We start from the raw sequence: 18689 nt of genomic DNA on the forward strand, positions 1-18689 counted from the left end.
TTGAGGGTTTGAATACTTTCGTTGTTGCTCTAATGAGAAAATTCCATTAGTCCTTAGTCAGAGTCGTGAACTGATACGCCACTGCTTATAGAAAGTGTTTCTGGACAGGGATTTTCTTGTTTTACGTTTGCTCAATCAGCTGGGATTTTTTCGTTCAATCAACACAACACAACAAAATGTTTCGCGACTAACCTCACTTTTACTTTTTGTCAGTCGAAGTTTAAATTATTTCAAAAGTTTACATTGTTTATAGTGTTGAGTTGTGTAAAACATTTGTATCGTTGTTATGGTAGTTTTTGATAATTTAGTCACATCGGTAAGGAATTTATATGAAGTGGAAGTGTTTGGCATTTTATAAATCAACATATTCCTTTACAAACAAAAATAAACACTGGAAATACTGCGTCATTTAAACACCCGCACTCTAATAACACAGCATAATAAGACTACTGGAGAGTTTACTGAATAAATGCAAACACCTGTTGTGTATTTGTTTCACCGCAATTTGAAATTAAAAATTCAGTTCTAAAAATTTCCTCTTGTGATTATTTACAATATTGAATTTTGTAAAAAAAAACATTGCATCAGAATGCAGTTTTGTTGATCTTTGATAACGGGTGATCAAAGTTTTCAGATTAGAGTTGGCCATGGAAATATTTCTCATGTCTTTGATTAAACTGTAAATGTCAAAAAATTTTTGAAATACAAATGAGGTTAAGCATGACATTTGCAATTTGATCAAATACATGACAAATATTTCCGTGGCCAACTTTAATCTGAAAATTATTGATCCCCCGTTATTTCCCAATATTAGGAAAAAAAATCGTGTAAAGTTATTTAGGCAGAACTTCCCTTGTCCCGAAAGTACATTCGAATAAATAGGTACAGCTTCTTTTTATTCTTCTTCTTCAAAAAATAATTTTGTTAATTTTATTTATTATAATATCATACCACGTGTTTATTTGATACAGCCCCTGGAATTATTTTATTTGATGAACATATAGTTCTTTGAGCAAATTTGTATGATTTTAAAAGATCACTTATGTGAGCAAATGACATGAGTGTCAATTTTTCAACCTACTAGACAATTTAAAATTTTGAAACAGAATGTTGCAATTTAACTGAGAAACCAACAACCAGTTTTTGTTGAAATTTTGCACACGCTTAAAGATAATCGTGAATATGTTCACAATTTATATATTCATCATCATCAGTTCATCCCTTCCAAACGTTTGATAACGTCATCTCAAAATTTATTATTTTCAATATTTGTGTTATGGTTCATGACGCCAAATTTACACCTTAATATCAATATAATTTAAAGTCGTTTGATTTTTTGTGCGGCATTCTACATAAAAATCTATTTGTGAAACCAAATTTTACAATTTGGCTTAGAATCTACGAAATTATTATTTTTTTTTATTTTGGCAAGCAATTTTGATTTAATGATTGCAGAACAACGATTAAAATTGTATTACATATTCCTTGTAGAAAGTTTGCAGAATCAACTTTTGTAACTATTGTAAGAAACAGGTCTTGTTTGAGTTTAGTTCAGGTTTCGAAATTTGTGTCTTTAAAACATTTTTTTTCAATTTCAAATTTTTGAAAGCAAAATTTTGACTTCGACTTGGAATGTACAAATTTTCGCATTACGCACTTGTACGTATTAATTTTTCTGATGTGAATGTTATATCATTAAAGTTCTACTTATATGTCCGAATTTTACGGATTGCATACGACTTATGTCATTGTGAATGAAACTTTATTTTGTTTTATTGAAATGTATTTGAATCATCCCCAAAATTTGTAATAGTACATTTTATAAAATAATATACTTCTGCAGTTGTGGTTTATGAATCTGTGTTGAGAAAAACATCAAAACTGAATAACAAACATTTTGCATTTTAATTTTAAAATTGTAAAACTGAATATCATCAAATATTGCAAAGGTTTTAAAGTTATCGTAAGCGGGTAAATCGTTAAAATTTATAGCTTTTAGAATTATTTATATTGGATAATTAAAAAAATAATAAATGAAGTAATTTATTTTATTGATCAAATAAGAACGACTCATCTCACTTTCCAGAAAATTTGAGTATAATATAGTACTGTTATTATTAGTATTACATTGCACCTATTTTGATTGATAATAGTATAATAATATGGCTTTGCAAAAATGTTAATGACGTCTTCACAAATTTTGGCAATACGAAAACTCACTTGAAACATAGACATGACATGTCTCTATACCTTTATTTTAACAGTCCACACATAACTTTATTTTAACTTATAGGAGTTATAATAAAAAAATAAAATTCGCAAAATTAAATTTTATAATTGTTCAAAGAAGCTGTATTTGTTCCCCGGTACTTCATATATCTATATAACTTTAGACCATTTTTTTTTGGTTAATTTTGTTTGTTGGTAAATTTATTGCATAGTGGTCGTTTTAGACCATTTTAGAGTAATTTTGACTAACGAATCAAGGTGTTGTATTTTTTATAATATGCAATTATTTATTTATATAGTATAGCTATAATTTTATCGTTAATATTTCATTCATCATTCCTAATTTTGTGAACAAATTCGTTAAAAAAAGTGATAAAAAAATCTGCCCTTGATACTAATTTGTAGCTATCGTGTTCATGACATAAGAAACTATAAATTATAATTATCAGTGGCGGTATGAATAAGCTCCTGTATTTCTCACTCTGCCTACTCCTGTGTAGAAATTATACATACTTACATAGATAAGATAATTTACCTTTGTAATCAATATTTTATCGTTCAGCGTTTAGTGCCTGTTAAACATAGATAAGTGAAAATACTTTCTAGTGTTCTTTCTGTTTTTACCATTAGGCAATGTCTGAGGGCTTTACCGAATCGGAAACCTATATTTGGAACACCGACAATGACTACCTTGGTGAAGGAACTTTCGGAAAAGTCTACCTCGGCGTGCACAAAAGAACCGGCGACAAGGTAGCTGTCAAAACGTTCAGATGTTACCCCCGCGAAGTACCAAAAGAAACCAAGATGTTACAAAGTCTGAAACATCAATACATTATTCAATTTCATGCTATCGAAACCGAAAAAAATACCGAGAATAAGGTGATGGTTATGGAATTGTGCAATGGAGGCAGTTTGATGAATTTTTTAAACGAACCGGAAAATGCTTGTGGGCTACTGGACAGTGAATTTCTGTTGGTTTTTGAACATTTGTCTGGAGGACTGGAATATTTGAAAAAACACAACGTTATTCATCGTGATGTTAAACCAGGTAAGTAATTTAGAAAAACACGCGGTATTAGTGTTGCAATGTTTGTATACAAATATGTTTGTTTTGTATGGCATTGACGTCGTGCGATGTTCGTGTGCATGTAATCACAGTTTATGACAGCGATTCTTTATAATTTTGGCATTGCGTTTATGGTTACAATGGGTGACACTCTGAACTAAAAAAGGACGTCCTCAGTTTAAGAAGTGTACAGACCAACACATGTGCTATGTACGGTATCATTAATTAGTTGGTTGACTGTATTGCATTGAATTGAGTTGTCACTTGTTTTTCAGGTGCAATAAACACGTATACATAAGCACATGCCAAAAATCTCGAGTAACCACTTGTCGTATATGCAAATGGGCAACCTTGATTACCGTTCGAAAAATTGTGCACGCTTATGAATTAAAACTACCTCGCCACTCTTTACTCTGAACCAATGGGGCTAAGAGCAGCAAAAGACGTGTTTTCACTATTCTCTCTAGTTAAATTGCAAAGTGTTGTTATACAATTGAATCGGTCATTTCAAAAACTATATAACTCACTATTGTTTCGAAATTCACTTTTTGCCGGATATCTTTGAGGGTAAACTCATGATTACTGCAAAAACTACATTCATCGCAGTGTACTTGTTGGAAATCTCACCAATGTAAAATTGCAAAAACAACATTAGTCAGTGATTTATGTAGTTTTAACTGTTACTTGTGCGCAAATTTGCTATACTATCGATCATGGGTCACATCAGCCAATAGAAGAAGTCGGAGAGTCACAAGAAAATGTTGAATCAGACGGTGGATACGATTAAAGTCGCAGATAAAACGTAACGTTAAAGAAATGTCATTTGCGTCAAAAATTACAGGAGATTCGTATATTATAAGGTACATCTACGTAGTTTTAGTCAAATTCAGTGTGGTAAAAATTTGGGTTACGGTGGAACTTTAGACGACAGATAAGCTTGAATTGGGCGCCATTTGTTACCCTAAATGTAACCATCATAAGTTGATATACTTAACTCACTTGACATATACCTAGTAAAACCTTTATGAGTTAAGTGGCTTAAGCCAAACCACCCTTATAAGTAAGACTGGCTATTGTAAGCTGCGACAAACAAATTTTACAATACAATATAGTACAGTAACCAGGGTGGTTTGGCTTAAGCCGCTTAAGTCATAAAAGATTTGCTACGTATATGTCAAGTGAGTTAAGCATACTGAAGAGTATTGATAATTTATGACAGGCTGCCGACAATAGACCTTCAACGCAGAATAATCATTTTCCGTATTCTTTGGAAATGTTAGAATTAAACTTAGGTTAATATAATAATATTAATAATAATAAATAATAATGAAAAAGGAGAGATACAAAAAAATATATATGGGCGAAGTCTAGCATAAGCTATTCTACTTAACCCACAAAACAAAAAAAAAACATTTAAATTTTGAATAACTATTTAATAGTAACAAAATAAAAAGAAAAGAAAAAAATCCGATATTCAGAAAGTGATATTTTATCCCACAAGCAATTTTTTTTTTTCATTTCCTTGCGAAAACGTCGAAAGCTTAATTTAGTCACAAGAGTTGTACAATTTTACGCAGTTGGACGACATCGACCTTTGAAAGATTGATGTATGAATGGCATAGATAAATGATACTCATGTCGATTGTTCACATCATAAACATTCCTTCTAAGAGAAGGTGGCAAATGTTTTATATACAAATACGGATAAGTGATACTTATACAGCTTATCTACTTTCAACCAATTCAAACTAAGAATTTTATCCGATACATGGTCATATTTTTTGAGTTTATGTACAAATGAACAGAATGAATTATGAATCTTTTGCAGTGTATTCTTACACTGAACGTCTAAACTATAATAGACTATCAGACAATAATTTAGAATAGATAAAACTAAGCTTTCAATTAACTTTTTTCGCATCTTAAAATTTAAAATACTATAATGTGAACACAATACCTTTAAGGCCAAAAATGATTTTTTTACTATCGAATTTGTGTTCCCTAAACCGTAGGTCTTCGTCAATAACTAGATAATTTTTACACTGTTTACGACTTGTAACCGATCTCCGTTTATTTCTAAATTTAATTTTGATTTTGTGTACTCTCTTTTTTCCTAGTTGACAAACAAATTGCCGAACATTTTTTAACATTGAGTTTTAAGCCCATTTGTTTAGATTGAGACGCTATAATATCAAGATCTTCGTTTATCAGTTGACATGCTGTGTTCACATTAAGATGATCAAAATGTTGATACAATTGGGTGTCATCGGCAAAACCATGTATTTTACAATTTCTTGGAGCATTTAACAATTCAGCAGTGTATATAAGAAAAAGTAAAGGTCCTAAAATGGAACCTCGAGGAACTCCCGATGTTATCTTGCCAATATTTGAAATGCCGTCGTTTATGGTCAAAGCTTGAAAACGATTTAATAAATACGATTGGACGATACTACGACTAACATGGTCAAATCCATAAAATGCTAGTTTGGCACATAACATCAGAGAGTGATCAAGTGTGTCGAAGGCTTTAGAAAAATCCAAAAGAACAAAAACAAGTGATTCCCCTTCATCTATGTGTTTAAAACAACCATCTCAAATACTAAATAAAGCACTAGTTGTACAGTGCCCTTTAGGATAATCTATCAATCAAGAATTTATTCTTTTATCTTTTTCTAAAATCTTTGTTTATTTACATTTATTTAAATATTAAATTATGCAAAACTGGTCGAATTACGCTATGAATTACTGCCGCATCCTCCCTATTCGCCAGATTTAGCACCCTGTGACTTTTATCTGTTTCCAAATCTACAAAAATGGCCTGGACGAAGGCGGTTTACTTCAAACGGCGAAGTAATCAATGAAACAGAGGCTTATTTTGCAGAGTTTGATAAATCATATTTTTTGAATGGGTTAAAAAAGTATAGAGTTGAAAGGAGACTATGTTGAGAAATAAATACACAAAATTAAAAAAAAAAAATTCTTCCTCTTCTTATTTCTTAAACAATCCTCGTATGTGTAGTTCTAACTTCAATATGTTTTTTTAGAATGTGAATAAAATTGGTAGATAAATATACTTTTTTATTGGCAGAAATTGTTTTATTTTTTCCTTTGAAATAATAAACTATTTGCTAAAGAAATATATATGAAGTAATTGTCTAAAATTAGTTATTATCGCACGCAAACAAGGGTATTAGACTTCTCCGCCTCCTCACTGTCGGTTTCCATAATAGTCTCTAAATAATTAGATACAATGAAGTGGACAAAGATCAAAATTTCCTGATTTGATTACAGAAAATTTTGATTTTTTTGGGATATAAACCAAACAGTAGAGTCATTTTTTTATTAACAAATCAACCTGATCCAGTAAGCAATCGAAAAACTGACGAATATTGACAATTTGAAAATGAAACTTCGGAAATTATGAAAATTAACATTGTTTTTATGCTGTTTTTTAATGTTCATGTTCTTCATTGATTTCATATTAATAATTTATTACATACATATTAGTTCTTTTCCACATATGTATCTGACTGCAAAACCGAATGCTCTGAATTCTTAAAAAAAATTTAAAGTTGTAAGCATGGTAAGAGGTTTATCAAAATTTAGGCGTTTATCCTTTCCCAAAAATTTAATGACCTCAAAAAATTTTGCCGAATAAATGTTATTTAAATTTTATAGAATAACATATAGCTGCGTTTGTTGTTTATTAAAAAAAAATGAAGGCACCGGCACTTTTTTACGATATTTCTCTGCCACATTTTTTATACGTATACAAATATAATGCATACATTTTCTTTATTATGTTCAAGTTGTACCAATTCTGTATTGTTACGATGATCGGTGGTTTAAAAACTCAACGATTTATTTTTCAATAGCACTAATACTACTAATTTACACGACTAACTATACAGCGATTAGATCCAGAATAATTCTGACTCGATTTGTATGGAATAGAGTAGACCCAAATTCTCTCAACATCGAGTGGACTCGACTGAACTCGTTCCCGACGGTTGTCTCTATTTAAACAATCATGTGTTCCTTGGATGCATTGATTAAATACAGACGTATGTATTTACTATTTAATCAATGTTGGATGGTTCTCGAAAGCCACTTCGAGGTTTTTCTGGAGCTCGCCATTGAGACTTCCGGCAACCCGCTCCAGGCTTTTCTTTATGCGAACCCCGTCGTCACCGTTGATGAGTCACCCATCATCGCCGTATATGCTAGAAAACCCATAGGCGTCGTACCGGGGCGGCGTATGGGTTTACTTGGTAACAGTATTGTATATAAGTTTCTACATTTATTTCACGAATATTGTCATTCACTGAAAAACGACGTAAAGTCAAAAAAGTTCTACTTAATTTTTTTCTACATTGTTGAAAACGAGGTCCACTTTTTGATTTTTATTTTTTAATGATTCCTGTGAAAATTAAGGGTCCCCAGTCGTTTGTATGTATTTTGAAAGAAATTGAGTTGAAAGTTTAAGATGCTGCGGAAAATAGATTGAGAAACCCACAAGGTTCAGTCTAATACAACTTTTTATTTTCTTTATAATGTTTTAATAAAAATATATAAAATAATCTGTTTATGTTCAAATATAACAGCAAAAAAAATTGGTGGAAAGTTGTTTCGACAGAACTTCCCTCGCACCTAAAATACAATGAAACATATCCAGCATTTTCGAGTTAAATTTTTACTTTAGGTACACAATTTTGTGATAAAATCATCAGCATTTTGCAAGGACACGTAAATCATTGTGGATTAGACTAAAAATAACAGTATTCCCAAAATTTCTGGGAAAATGGAGTGAGTCGTTCCTGATTTAATCAATAGAATAAATTGACTCATTCATTAATTTTTGTGAGCCACCTAGGTATATAAGCAAATTTAAAAAATATGAACGCAGTGATAAATTACAAGTAAAAACTCATCATATTTTGCACATTTTTAGTAGAATTTATTCGGCAAAACTTTGAGATGACGTTATCAATTTTTTAGTAGCATAATCCTGAACTTGTGGTTTATAAATACATTATTGAGATTTTTCGGCTTTTCGGTTTTTCGATTTTTCAACTTTTGATGTTTCAATTTTTCAATATTTCAATTATTGTCATTTTCATTTTTTCCATTCTTCAAATTTTCGATTTCTCCATTTTTACTTCCCGAGCGTAAGCAAAGGAAGTATTGTAATCGAGTCCGTCGGCCGACTCTCTACTTTTACGTTTTCTCGATCTTTCATGACCCCTAGAAGACGAAGAAATAGGTCTCCCATTTCCGTCTGTCTGTCCGTCTGTCCGTCTGTCCGTCCGTCTGTCCGTCTGCCGTCCCGGATTTTTATTAGACAGATAATCTCCGAAAGTACTCGACCGATTGTTGTGAAATTTTGTACTTATATTAAGAATATCATGTAGATGGTAAAACGCTAACCAAAATTTGTCTAATCATCCCCACAACTAATGCGATGACGTCACTTCAAAATTGTACATAGTAAATGGGTTTTCAATTGTATAAAATAACATAGTCCTACACATGTAGTTTACAAATCTGAATCGACTTTTCACCCGAAACGTCCAGATTTTTGGAAAAAAAATCAAAATTATAAAACAACATTTTGAAATTTAATTTTTAATCTGCTAACCCGAATGCTTTGAAATGTTGCAGATGTTTTAAGGCTATAAAGAGCATCATAAATCTTTAGTCAAAAAATATTTGCTTATCCCCTCCAAAAACTTGATGACGTCAGCTCAAAAGTTTGTGGAATAAATCATATCTAAAATGTACTAAATATGATGAGTCTGTACTTGTGATCTATCACTCCATTCATATTTTTTGGATTTGCATATACAGGGTGACTCAAAAAAATTAATGAATGCGTAAATTTATTTTACTGATTTACTCAGAAACTACAAAACCGAATGCTTTGAAATCTTGCAGATGTTTTAAGGTTATAAAGAGCATAATAAATGTTTAGTCAAAATATATTTGCTTATCCCCTCCAAAAAATTGATGACGTCAGCTCGAAAGTTTGCCGAATAAATCCTATCTAAACTGTAAAAATATGATGAGTCTGTACTTGTAATTTATCACTCCATTCATATTTTTTGGATTTGCATATACAGGGTGACTCAAAAAAATTAATGAATGCGTAAATATATTTTATTGATTTAATCAGGAACTACAAAACCGAATGCTCTGAAATCTTGCAGATGTTTTAAGGTCATAAAGAGCATAATAAATGTTTAGTCAAAATATATTTGCTTATCCCCTCCTAAAACTTGATGACGCCAGCTCGAAAGTTTGCCGAATAAATCATATCTAAAATGTACAAAATATGATGAGTCTGTACTTGTCATTTATCACTCCATCCATATTTTTTGGATTTGCACATACAGAGTGACTCAAAAAAATTAATGAATGCGTAAATATATTTTATTGATTTAATCGGGAACTACAAATCGGAATGCTCTGACATCTTGCAGATGTTTTAAGGTTATAAAGAGCATAATAAATGTTTAGTCAAAATATATTTGCTTATCCCCTCCAAAAACTTGATGACGTCACTTCGAAAATTTGCCGAATAAATCATATCTAAAATGTACAAAATATGATCAGTCTGTACTTGTGATCTATCACTCCATTCATATTTTTTGGATTTGCATATACAGAGTGATTCAAGAAAATAAATGAAAGCGTAAATTTATTTTACTGATTTACTCAGGAACTACAAAACCGAATGCTTCGAAATCTTGAAGATATTTTAAAATTATCATAAGCATGGTAAATTTTTGATCAAAATGTATTTGGTCGTCCCCCCTAAAAAATTTATGACGTCACCACAAAATTTTGCTGAATAAATCCTATCTAAAATGTACAAAATATGATGAGTCTGTACTTGTGATTTATCATTCCATTCAAATTTTTTCGATTTGCATATACAGGGTGACTCAAAAAAATTAATGAATGCGTAAATTTATTTTATTGATTTAATCAGGAACTACAAAACCGAATGCTTTGAAATCTTGCAGATGTTTTAAGGTTATAAAGAGCATAATAAATTTTTAGTCAAAATATATTTGCATATCCCCTCCGAAAAATTGATGACGTCAGCTCGAAAGTTTGCCGAATAAATCCTATCTAAACTGTAAAAATATGATGAGTCTGTACTTGTGATTTATCATTCCATTCATATTTTTGGATTTGCATATGCAGGGTGACTCAAAAAAATTAATGAAGGCGTGAATTTATTTTATCGATTTAATCAGGAATTACAAAACCGAATGCTTTGAAATCTTGGGAATATTTTAAAGTTATTATAAGCATGGTAAACTTTTGTTCAAAATGTATTTGTTCATCCCTCCTAAAAAAATTGATGACGTCACCTTTAAATTTTGCTGAATAAATCCTATCTAAAATGCAAAAAATATTATGAGTTTGTACTTGTGATTTATCATTCCATTCATATTTTTTAGATTTTCTTAAGAGATGGTTCAAAAAAATTAATGAAGTCAATTTATTTTATTGATTAAATTAAAGGCAACACTTATTATTAGTATTACACCCCAACCAACCCAATTTGGTAGACACAAAATTTGTTAAAGGAAAAACTCGGTTGAAACATAAGGGTAGCACGCTTATTTACATCGACTTTAACATTACAGACCTGCATTTGTTTTATGTGCTCACTTGGTTTCGCGAATGTGGAATAGACATGTTTATAATCAACCAATTGTGAATTTCATCATCAAGAATTAAAATAAAACCCAATGTTTTATATAATAAGTGGAAGTCGAAGCAATAAAACCGATGGTCGTTTTGTTTACAGTTTCTCTGTTTGACTCTCACGTATGCTGTTACGCTTGTCATCTTAAATTAAGAATGTTTATACATAAACGATTTTCAGTTGCCTTTCATATTACTAGACAGCGGATTTTTGTCGGGCTACGTCACGTTTAATCGGTACTAATTCCATAAATATAATTAACGATTTATTAATCAAACGGCTAAGTAAATGAGAACGGGAATTAACAGCAGAGTGCAACGAAACAGCGTTATTCTAATCTCAAATAAACGAAGTGCAGTCCGCAACAGCAATGAATTCGCATCCCGTACGAGCCGTACCGAGTTTGGCCTTGCCTAGCCCGACAGAAATCCGCTCTCTAGATATTACACACCGACGCCGTATACGTGAGTAAATTGTTTCGTTATTTTATTGATTATAAGAAATCAATATTCAAAACGACCCAATTCATTTTCCCGAAAATTTGGGAATACAATAATTTTATTCTTAGTATTACACTACATCTATCCCAACTGATATACGTGTCCTTGCAAAAATGTTGATGACGTCATCACAATTTTTTTTTAAATTCCCACTACAAAAATGTAATGAGAAAAAAAAACACAATAGGCATGCAGTCGTCAAGTTTCCGACAGCGAGGGAAGTACTGTCTAAACTCTTTAGACCAATTTTTTTATTTTTCGATTTCTCAATTGTCCGGTGTTTCAATGATACGATTTCGCAATTTTCAGTTCTTCTATGCATATTTCAGTTTTTCAATTTTCGGAATTTATTAAATTTCTGATTTTCTATTTTTTTTTTAATTTTTCGATTTTCCAGTTTTTCGATGTTTCCATTTTTCTATTATAGGATTGTTCAATTTCTCGATTTCTAAATTTTAGATTTTCTAATTTTTATTTTTTTTATTTTTTCATGTTTGGACAATTTATTATTGCTAAAAATAAAAGGAAAAAATAACTACCAAAATTGTGACTAAAAATATGTAAAAATTAATAAAAAATGGAACACATTGCTGCTAAAACATAAAAATAACTTTACTTTCCCAAAAAAATCTATTGCATGATTACTGTTCCACTAGTATTGCTAATTTAGGACGTTAGTATCAAACGCAATGAAAGAATTCATTCTTAGTTAGTGATGGGAATCTAAATCTTATCAGTTTTGTGTATTGTTTAATATATAAAATGACAGATTAATATAAAATATTTGAATAATTTTTTGAAAGAAAATGTTTTAGTAGAATGTATAAAATTATAAAAATTTGCATACTTTTAAATCAAATTATGTCAGCAATGAAAGAAGTCGACTTGTGAAAGAGTTTCAACAATGTTGGTCAGCTAAGAGTATTTATGAGTTTTATGACCTAAAGTACCTGAACTGATTACCTGAAAGGGTCAGTCGGCAAGGCTCCCTGCTGTGTAAAACTCGGCCATTTATTGAAACGAATCATTTGTAAATAGGGTTGCCTAGTTTCACATTATTTTCATTATTCAGTATTTTTTTAAAAGGCAAATATTTTGATAAATATAACTTTTAAACAAAAATGACCCGGTCTTCCCCATAGAGCTCAATGTTGTCTTTGCACTGATATAAAAGTTGAAGCGAAAAATGCTCTCTCCTCCTCTAAAAATGCAATTTCCTTCGAAGAATGAACGATTAATTAAACATTAAACAATCACTTATTTTAAAAAATATTGTGTCTTCCCCAGAGATATAGATATAATCTATCAAATATCAAAAGTTGAAATTACGCCCGTAAAATGAAAATCTATTTAGCTCATTTTTCGGTCTGCTACTGGGCACCCTTAAGTAACGTGATCTATGTAGTTTTTGAAATGACCGATTCAATTTTGATTCTTTTTTTCTAAAAATTTGGATGTCTAGAGTAAAAACTCAACACAAATTGATAAACCACAAGTTCCAAGTTCAGGAGTATTTTATAAAATTTAAATAACATTTACTGTTATAAATTTTGGAGATGACGATATCCTATTGGTGGTGGGCATGATCAGACAAATTTTGGTTAGCGTTTTACCATCTACACGATATGACGTACATAGAGAATTTGACAACAAGTGGTCCGCTGGTATCAGAGATTAGCTGCCTAAGAAAAATCGACAGACGGAAACGCGAGACCCTCATTTTCATACTCTGTCTTCACTTTTCAAGATATAGAAATTCAGGAGAATATCATTTCTGAATACAACAAATACACTGGGAATCTTTCGATGTAAAACTTTCTGCTCATTAATTTATTATTAAATTTATAATAAAAAATTTTCACAGAATTTGGTTCTAAATGTCGAATAATTGTTCTTTTTCCCTAAAGTTGGAAGGACAAAATACAGTAAAATAAATCTAGAACTGAGTAGACGTATCATGCACAATACTATATGTATATGTATGTAGTATCGTCGTTATATTTTTTACTTAATTACTTTACACAATTAATTTTTTTTTCAGATAACATAATGCGACACGTCTTTGCCGACGGCCGCGTAATATACAAACTAGCCGACTTCGGCACCGCTCGTGAACTTCCAGAAGGCCAAAATTTCTACTCACTCCACGGCACTGAACCATATCTCAACCCCCAACTTTTTAAAGTGTGCTTTTTCAAAGACGCCGAATTTAGAAGAGAATTTGGAGCTAACACCGATTTATGGTCCATCGGTGTCACCCTCTACCAAATCGCCACGGGAACTCTACCCTTCATGGTACAGGATCGGCAAGTCATGCTAGCGATTTACAACGAAATGCTACAAACCCAAGGAATAATATCTGCAGTTCAGCAAAGGAATTCAGAAGAGGTAGTTTTCCAGAAGAAACTACCCCAAACGAGTCGTCTAAGTGAGGGTTTAAAGTCTCTGATCACGCCAATTATTGCCGGCCTTTTCGAACAAGAAACAAATAAGCAGTGGTCTTTCACTCAATACTATGAACGGGTTTTAGAATTACTTTCGAGAAAAGTCATGAGTGTTTTCTACGTGAATAAAATGCAGATCTTGAAGATTTACGTGAAACCGGACGATACTTTTAATGATTTCAAAGAGTACGTTTGTCAGCAGAGTGAAGTTAGCGAAGAAAATCAAGTTTTTCTATATAAGCAACACTTGATAGTTAGCAGTTTTGACGAATTTCATTCCGTCGGTTCGCAGTGTATATATTTGTTTGATAGAACTGCTGCAAAGGTAGAATCTATGAGTAATACTCAACTGATCTATGAAAATTTATCCACTTTTCCTTCAAAATTCAGGGCTGATTCCGACTGTGATGAATTGAGACTGGCATTCGTAGCCTGTAGAGATTTGTGTGTTTGTAAGAACCTAATGGATTATCAATCCACCGTCTACAAACATTTTACTGCATTCATGAACGATTTTCATGCTTACTGCAAAGAAGAACAAAACGAGCAGCGGAAGATGTATGATATTTTGCTGGACAAGAATTGCAGTGTCAACAGCAGAGTGAAAATTCTAGCGAAGCTTCAAGATTTAAGCCATTCCCCAGATGAAGAATTTACTGAAAAATTCAAGACCGTAACTGACAATTTTAAGGAGCAAGCTGGCAAAATTTTTGATGATCTCGCAGATAGCAGACCAGAAACAGAAGTTGACACAAAACATGACTCCTATCTTAGCATCGTTGTCAAGGAGTTGTCAGACATGAAAAGTATGACGAAGAACTTGTACAGTGTAAAACTCAACAATAAGAAACTGTATGAGTACGAGAAGATAAAAATAATTCATTGTGTCAGGACAATAATGGAAATATTGACAGACAAAATACATCCAGATTTTGAAGCGTACGTCGATGATGCAAAACGCTGGTACAAAAAGGAGTTTTTTGGACAGGTCCGATCTCTAAGTGTTTTAAAAAAACATATCAATCGATATAGACGCGATTTGAATGACTTTGAGGCAGATGTTGATACTAGAAGTAACGAGAAGTTGGAAGCAATTAGTAAGACCAAACAGCCGACCATGGATACTCATAAGTTGTTTGGGATGTTGGAACAATATAAACGAAATAATTGTGACATGAAGTCTTTAATAGAAGAGAACATACAATTGGCCGAGAAAATAGGTGAACTCTTCTTGAGTTTGGACACAAATATGTCAACGGATTTGTAAGAAGTTGGGTAATTGGATCTAAGGTGATTTAGTTGTAAGAAATCAAATTCAGCGTTATTTTGCCTGAATTCAATTTTCAAGGGTATTATGAAGTATTTTTGTACTGACAAAAGGCTGTTGTGTATAATGTAGGCAGTGTAAATAACATAAAGCAATATGTGGACATGTAATGATAAATATATTCTTGAATATACACATTATTTTGAGCTTAGATTTGTCATTTTTACGATAGACAAAATAAGTTTCTCAACTGATTTCATTTGCGGTAATTAATAAATGACGGGTGATCAAAAAGTTTTCAGATTAGTGTTGGCCATGGAAATATTTGTCATGTCTTTGATTAAACTATAAATGTCGGGCATAACCTCATTCGTATTTCAATCATTTAGATTTTTGACATTTGCATTGTAATCAAAGACATGACAGATATTTCCATGGTCAACTCTAATCAAAAAACTTTTTGATCAGTCGTTACTGACACGATACGCAAAAACATGTTTTTAATCTCTCGTAGAGAAATACGGATTTTGCAGTTAAGCTCCGCCTTCTTGGTCCACGACGAATAAAAAAAATCATCACAATTGAGATAGGGTGGGTGGGCGGGGCTAGATTTTTCCTTTGTTTTCTTGATATGTGTAGACTTAATTCGACAACAAGAAGTTTAAAACATTTCTAAAATGAATGAATTAAGTTGAGACCTATAATATAATTCTTACCCGAGGCGGGGCCGAGTTTTGAAAATAGACATGAGCATAGAGGGCGTTCAAGATTGAAAATATAAAGTAACAGTTTCATTAATAGTTTTCTCGACGATTTCGGGTTATCATTACAATGGTACAGTCGCCGCTGTTTTGAAAAATATACCTCAGATTCAGTATTCAAGATTTTCATCTGATATCAATTTTGAGTCATATAAGTTTGGAGAGAAGTGGCGCAGCCGAGTGTTGAAAAATAGAGATGAACATTTAGGGTGTTTAATATTGAAACAATAAACTGGCTGTTTTTTTTAATAACTTGCAACACGATTTAGGGTTATCAGTGTAATGATATAGTCGTTGCGACTTTTAAACTCGAGGCGAAGCCGAGAGCTAAAAAATATGCCAAAGATCACAGATCTTATTTAAAAAGAAATATTCAAGATATTTCGTTCACATCAATTTATATTTTCCTTTTTATCTTAACATACATAATACATAGTATTCTTCGAACAACACGATACTCAAAAACAAACATGTTTTTAATTTCTTATAAAGAAATAAGTATTTTGCACTTAAGCTCTGCCCCCTGGGTTGACGGCGAATAAAAAAATTCATCACAATTGAGAAAGGGCGGGTGGGCGGGCTTATATTTTCCCATTTTGTTTGAATATGTGTAGACTTCTTTTCACAACATGAAACTAAAAATATGTTTAATATGGAAAATGTGTGTAAGCAAATACGATTTTGCAGTTAGGCTCCGCCCCATAATTGCAAGATCCATATTTCCTTACAAAGATGTACCATTTTGACCATAGTCGAAGTTTCTTGCTGTGAAAAGATGGCTATGTATATTAAGAAAAAAAGCCAAAATATAAGCCCCGCCCACCCGCCCTATCTCAATTCTGATGATTTTTTTATTCGTCGTAAGCCGAGGGGTGGAGCTTAATTGTAAAATCGATATTTCCCTATTCAAATTTACCATTTTAAACATGTTTTAAGTTTCTTGTACATGATTTTACTCATGTGTTGTGAAATAAATTCGAAGAAAATCAGAGGTATGATAAATGATAAATGAGAATAAATGTATAATAGGTAATCAGTAGCTAAAATTACTACTTTATCCCATAGGGAACGTTAACAAAAATATCAAAATCATTCTGACTCAGATTAAAATTATTGGTCATTTGATAAACAGGCGAGTACTTTTCGACATCTATACGCGGTGTAGGCAGATAGAAACAATGGTGGTCACGAGAAGAAAGTCTTGGACAATAGATATAGGGCTTGCTGAGAAGATTGGTACAGTCAACTTGTGAGCACATTAGATTTCTAAGAAAGTTCAATGAATAAGAAATGCGTCTAGTGTTTAAATCCGTAAGTTGAAATCGGTTTAAAAGAGATGCTAAATATTTAAGAAAGCGGCGCTGAATTTTTTCTAGAGCGTCAGTGTGGTTTTGACAGAAAGGGGACCATGCTATACTTGCATATTCCAACCTAGAGCGCACATAAGAGAAGTATAAGATTCGCAAACATTCCAAGTCATTGAAATTACTGCCACAACGCAGAATGAATCCAAGGGATTTCAGAGCGTTTGCACAGATGTTGTTAATATATGCTCGAAACGTAAGTTTGGGATCGAAAGTCACGCCCAGGTCAGAAAAGTAGTCTACTCTGGATAACACAGCTTCATTTAACGTAACTATAATCAGATGAGATTTGTGAATTCTTATTAGTATAAGACATTATGTGACATTTATCAAAATTTATTGGAAGCATATTCAACTTACTCTATTGCAGGAAATAAAGTAAATCGGTTTGCAGCACGGTTGTAGAATAGATAGGTTTGTACACTAATGGCTTGAGATGGCGACGCTTCTTTTCGATCCCTATATCCATGGAAAGGACACATACAGCTAGCGCCTCTACCTTGTCGAGCGGAAATCATTCTAGTTATTTTGGGGATTTTCTTTTAAATTGCTTTATGAACAATACAAAATTTGTAAATGACATTTGATCGGAGTCGATAAGTACGATTTCTTTTATTAATTACATCGGTTATAGACAGATGCCTATAGAGTTCTGTGTCCCTAAAACGTCAAAAACCAGGCGACGCGATCGGCAATTGGCGTCGCTGACCAGGGATATGCAAATGTATGCTAGTGTATCAACCTATCTATTCTACAACCGTGGTTTGCAGTAATAGACAGTCCTCATATTTAGCTATATCTCTGTATATTTTTACGTCGTCTGCATACAAAATAATATTAGAGTGAATAGCTTGGACTAAATCATTGAGATATATCACGAAGAAGAGAGGACCTAAGACTGAGCCTTGTGGTACGCCACTAGAAACAACAGACGTCTTAGACACATGCCCTAAATATTTTACAATCTGAAGCCTGTTAGCTAGATTAGTTCCAGGAGAGCGACAGAGAATCCAATATTGTTCAACTTAACTAATAGAATTTTATGATTTAACTTATCGAAAGCCTTTGAGAAGTCCATGTATGCAACGTCTACTTGCAGTCTCTTATCAAAAGAATCGGACACAAACTGAGTAAAAGTACATAAGTTGGAAGTAGTAGAACGGCCATACACGAAACCATGCTGAGATTCGGAGATCTTATTACGAATATTAAAAAGAAGAAATCTATGAAAAACAAGTTCAAAAACCTTACCAAAGTTACAGATCAGCGAGATAGGACGGTAGTTCTCTATCATACTTCTTTTACCTTTCTTAAAAATAGGAGTTATGATGGATAATT

The 18689-nt window shown here is 32.2% G+C and overlaps 1 protein-coding gene across 1 annotated transcript; it reads left to right on the top strand.

Moving 5' to 3' along the window:
- The first annotated feature begins 171 nt into the window (after nucleotides 1–171).
- Nucleotides 172–15432, top strand: LOC135136353 (serine/threonine-protein kinase TBK1-like). Its single transcript, XM_064065591.1, has 3 exons — nucleotides 172–316; nucleotides 2860–3277; nucleotides 13557–15432. The coding sequence occupies exons 1-3, from the start codon at nucleotides 287–289 to the stop codon at nucleotides 15224–15226; spliced, it is 2118 nt and encodes a 705-aa protein (XP_063921661.1). The 5' UTR covers nucleotides 172–286; the 3' UTR covers nucleotides 15227–15432.
- The last annotated feature ends 3257 nt before the right edge of the window (nucleotides 15433–18689 follow it).

This window comes from Zophobas morio, unplaced genomic scaffold (assembly GCF_036711695.1).
Source record: "Zophobas morio isolate AGI-343-1 ecotype UQ-CSIRO unplaced genomic scaffold, CSIRO_AGI_Zmor_V1 ptg000026l, whole genome shotgun sequence".
In the NCBI taxonomy this organism is placed as follows: Eukaryota; Metazoa; Arthropoda; class Insecta; order Coleoptera; family Tenebrionidae; genus Zophobas; species Zophobas morio.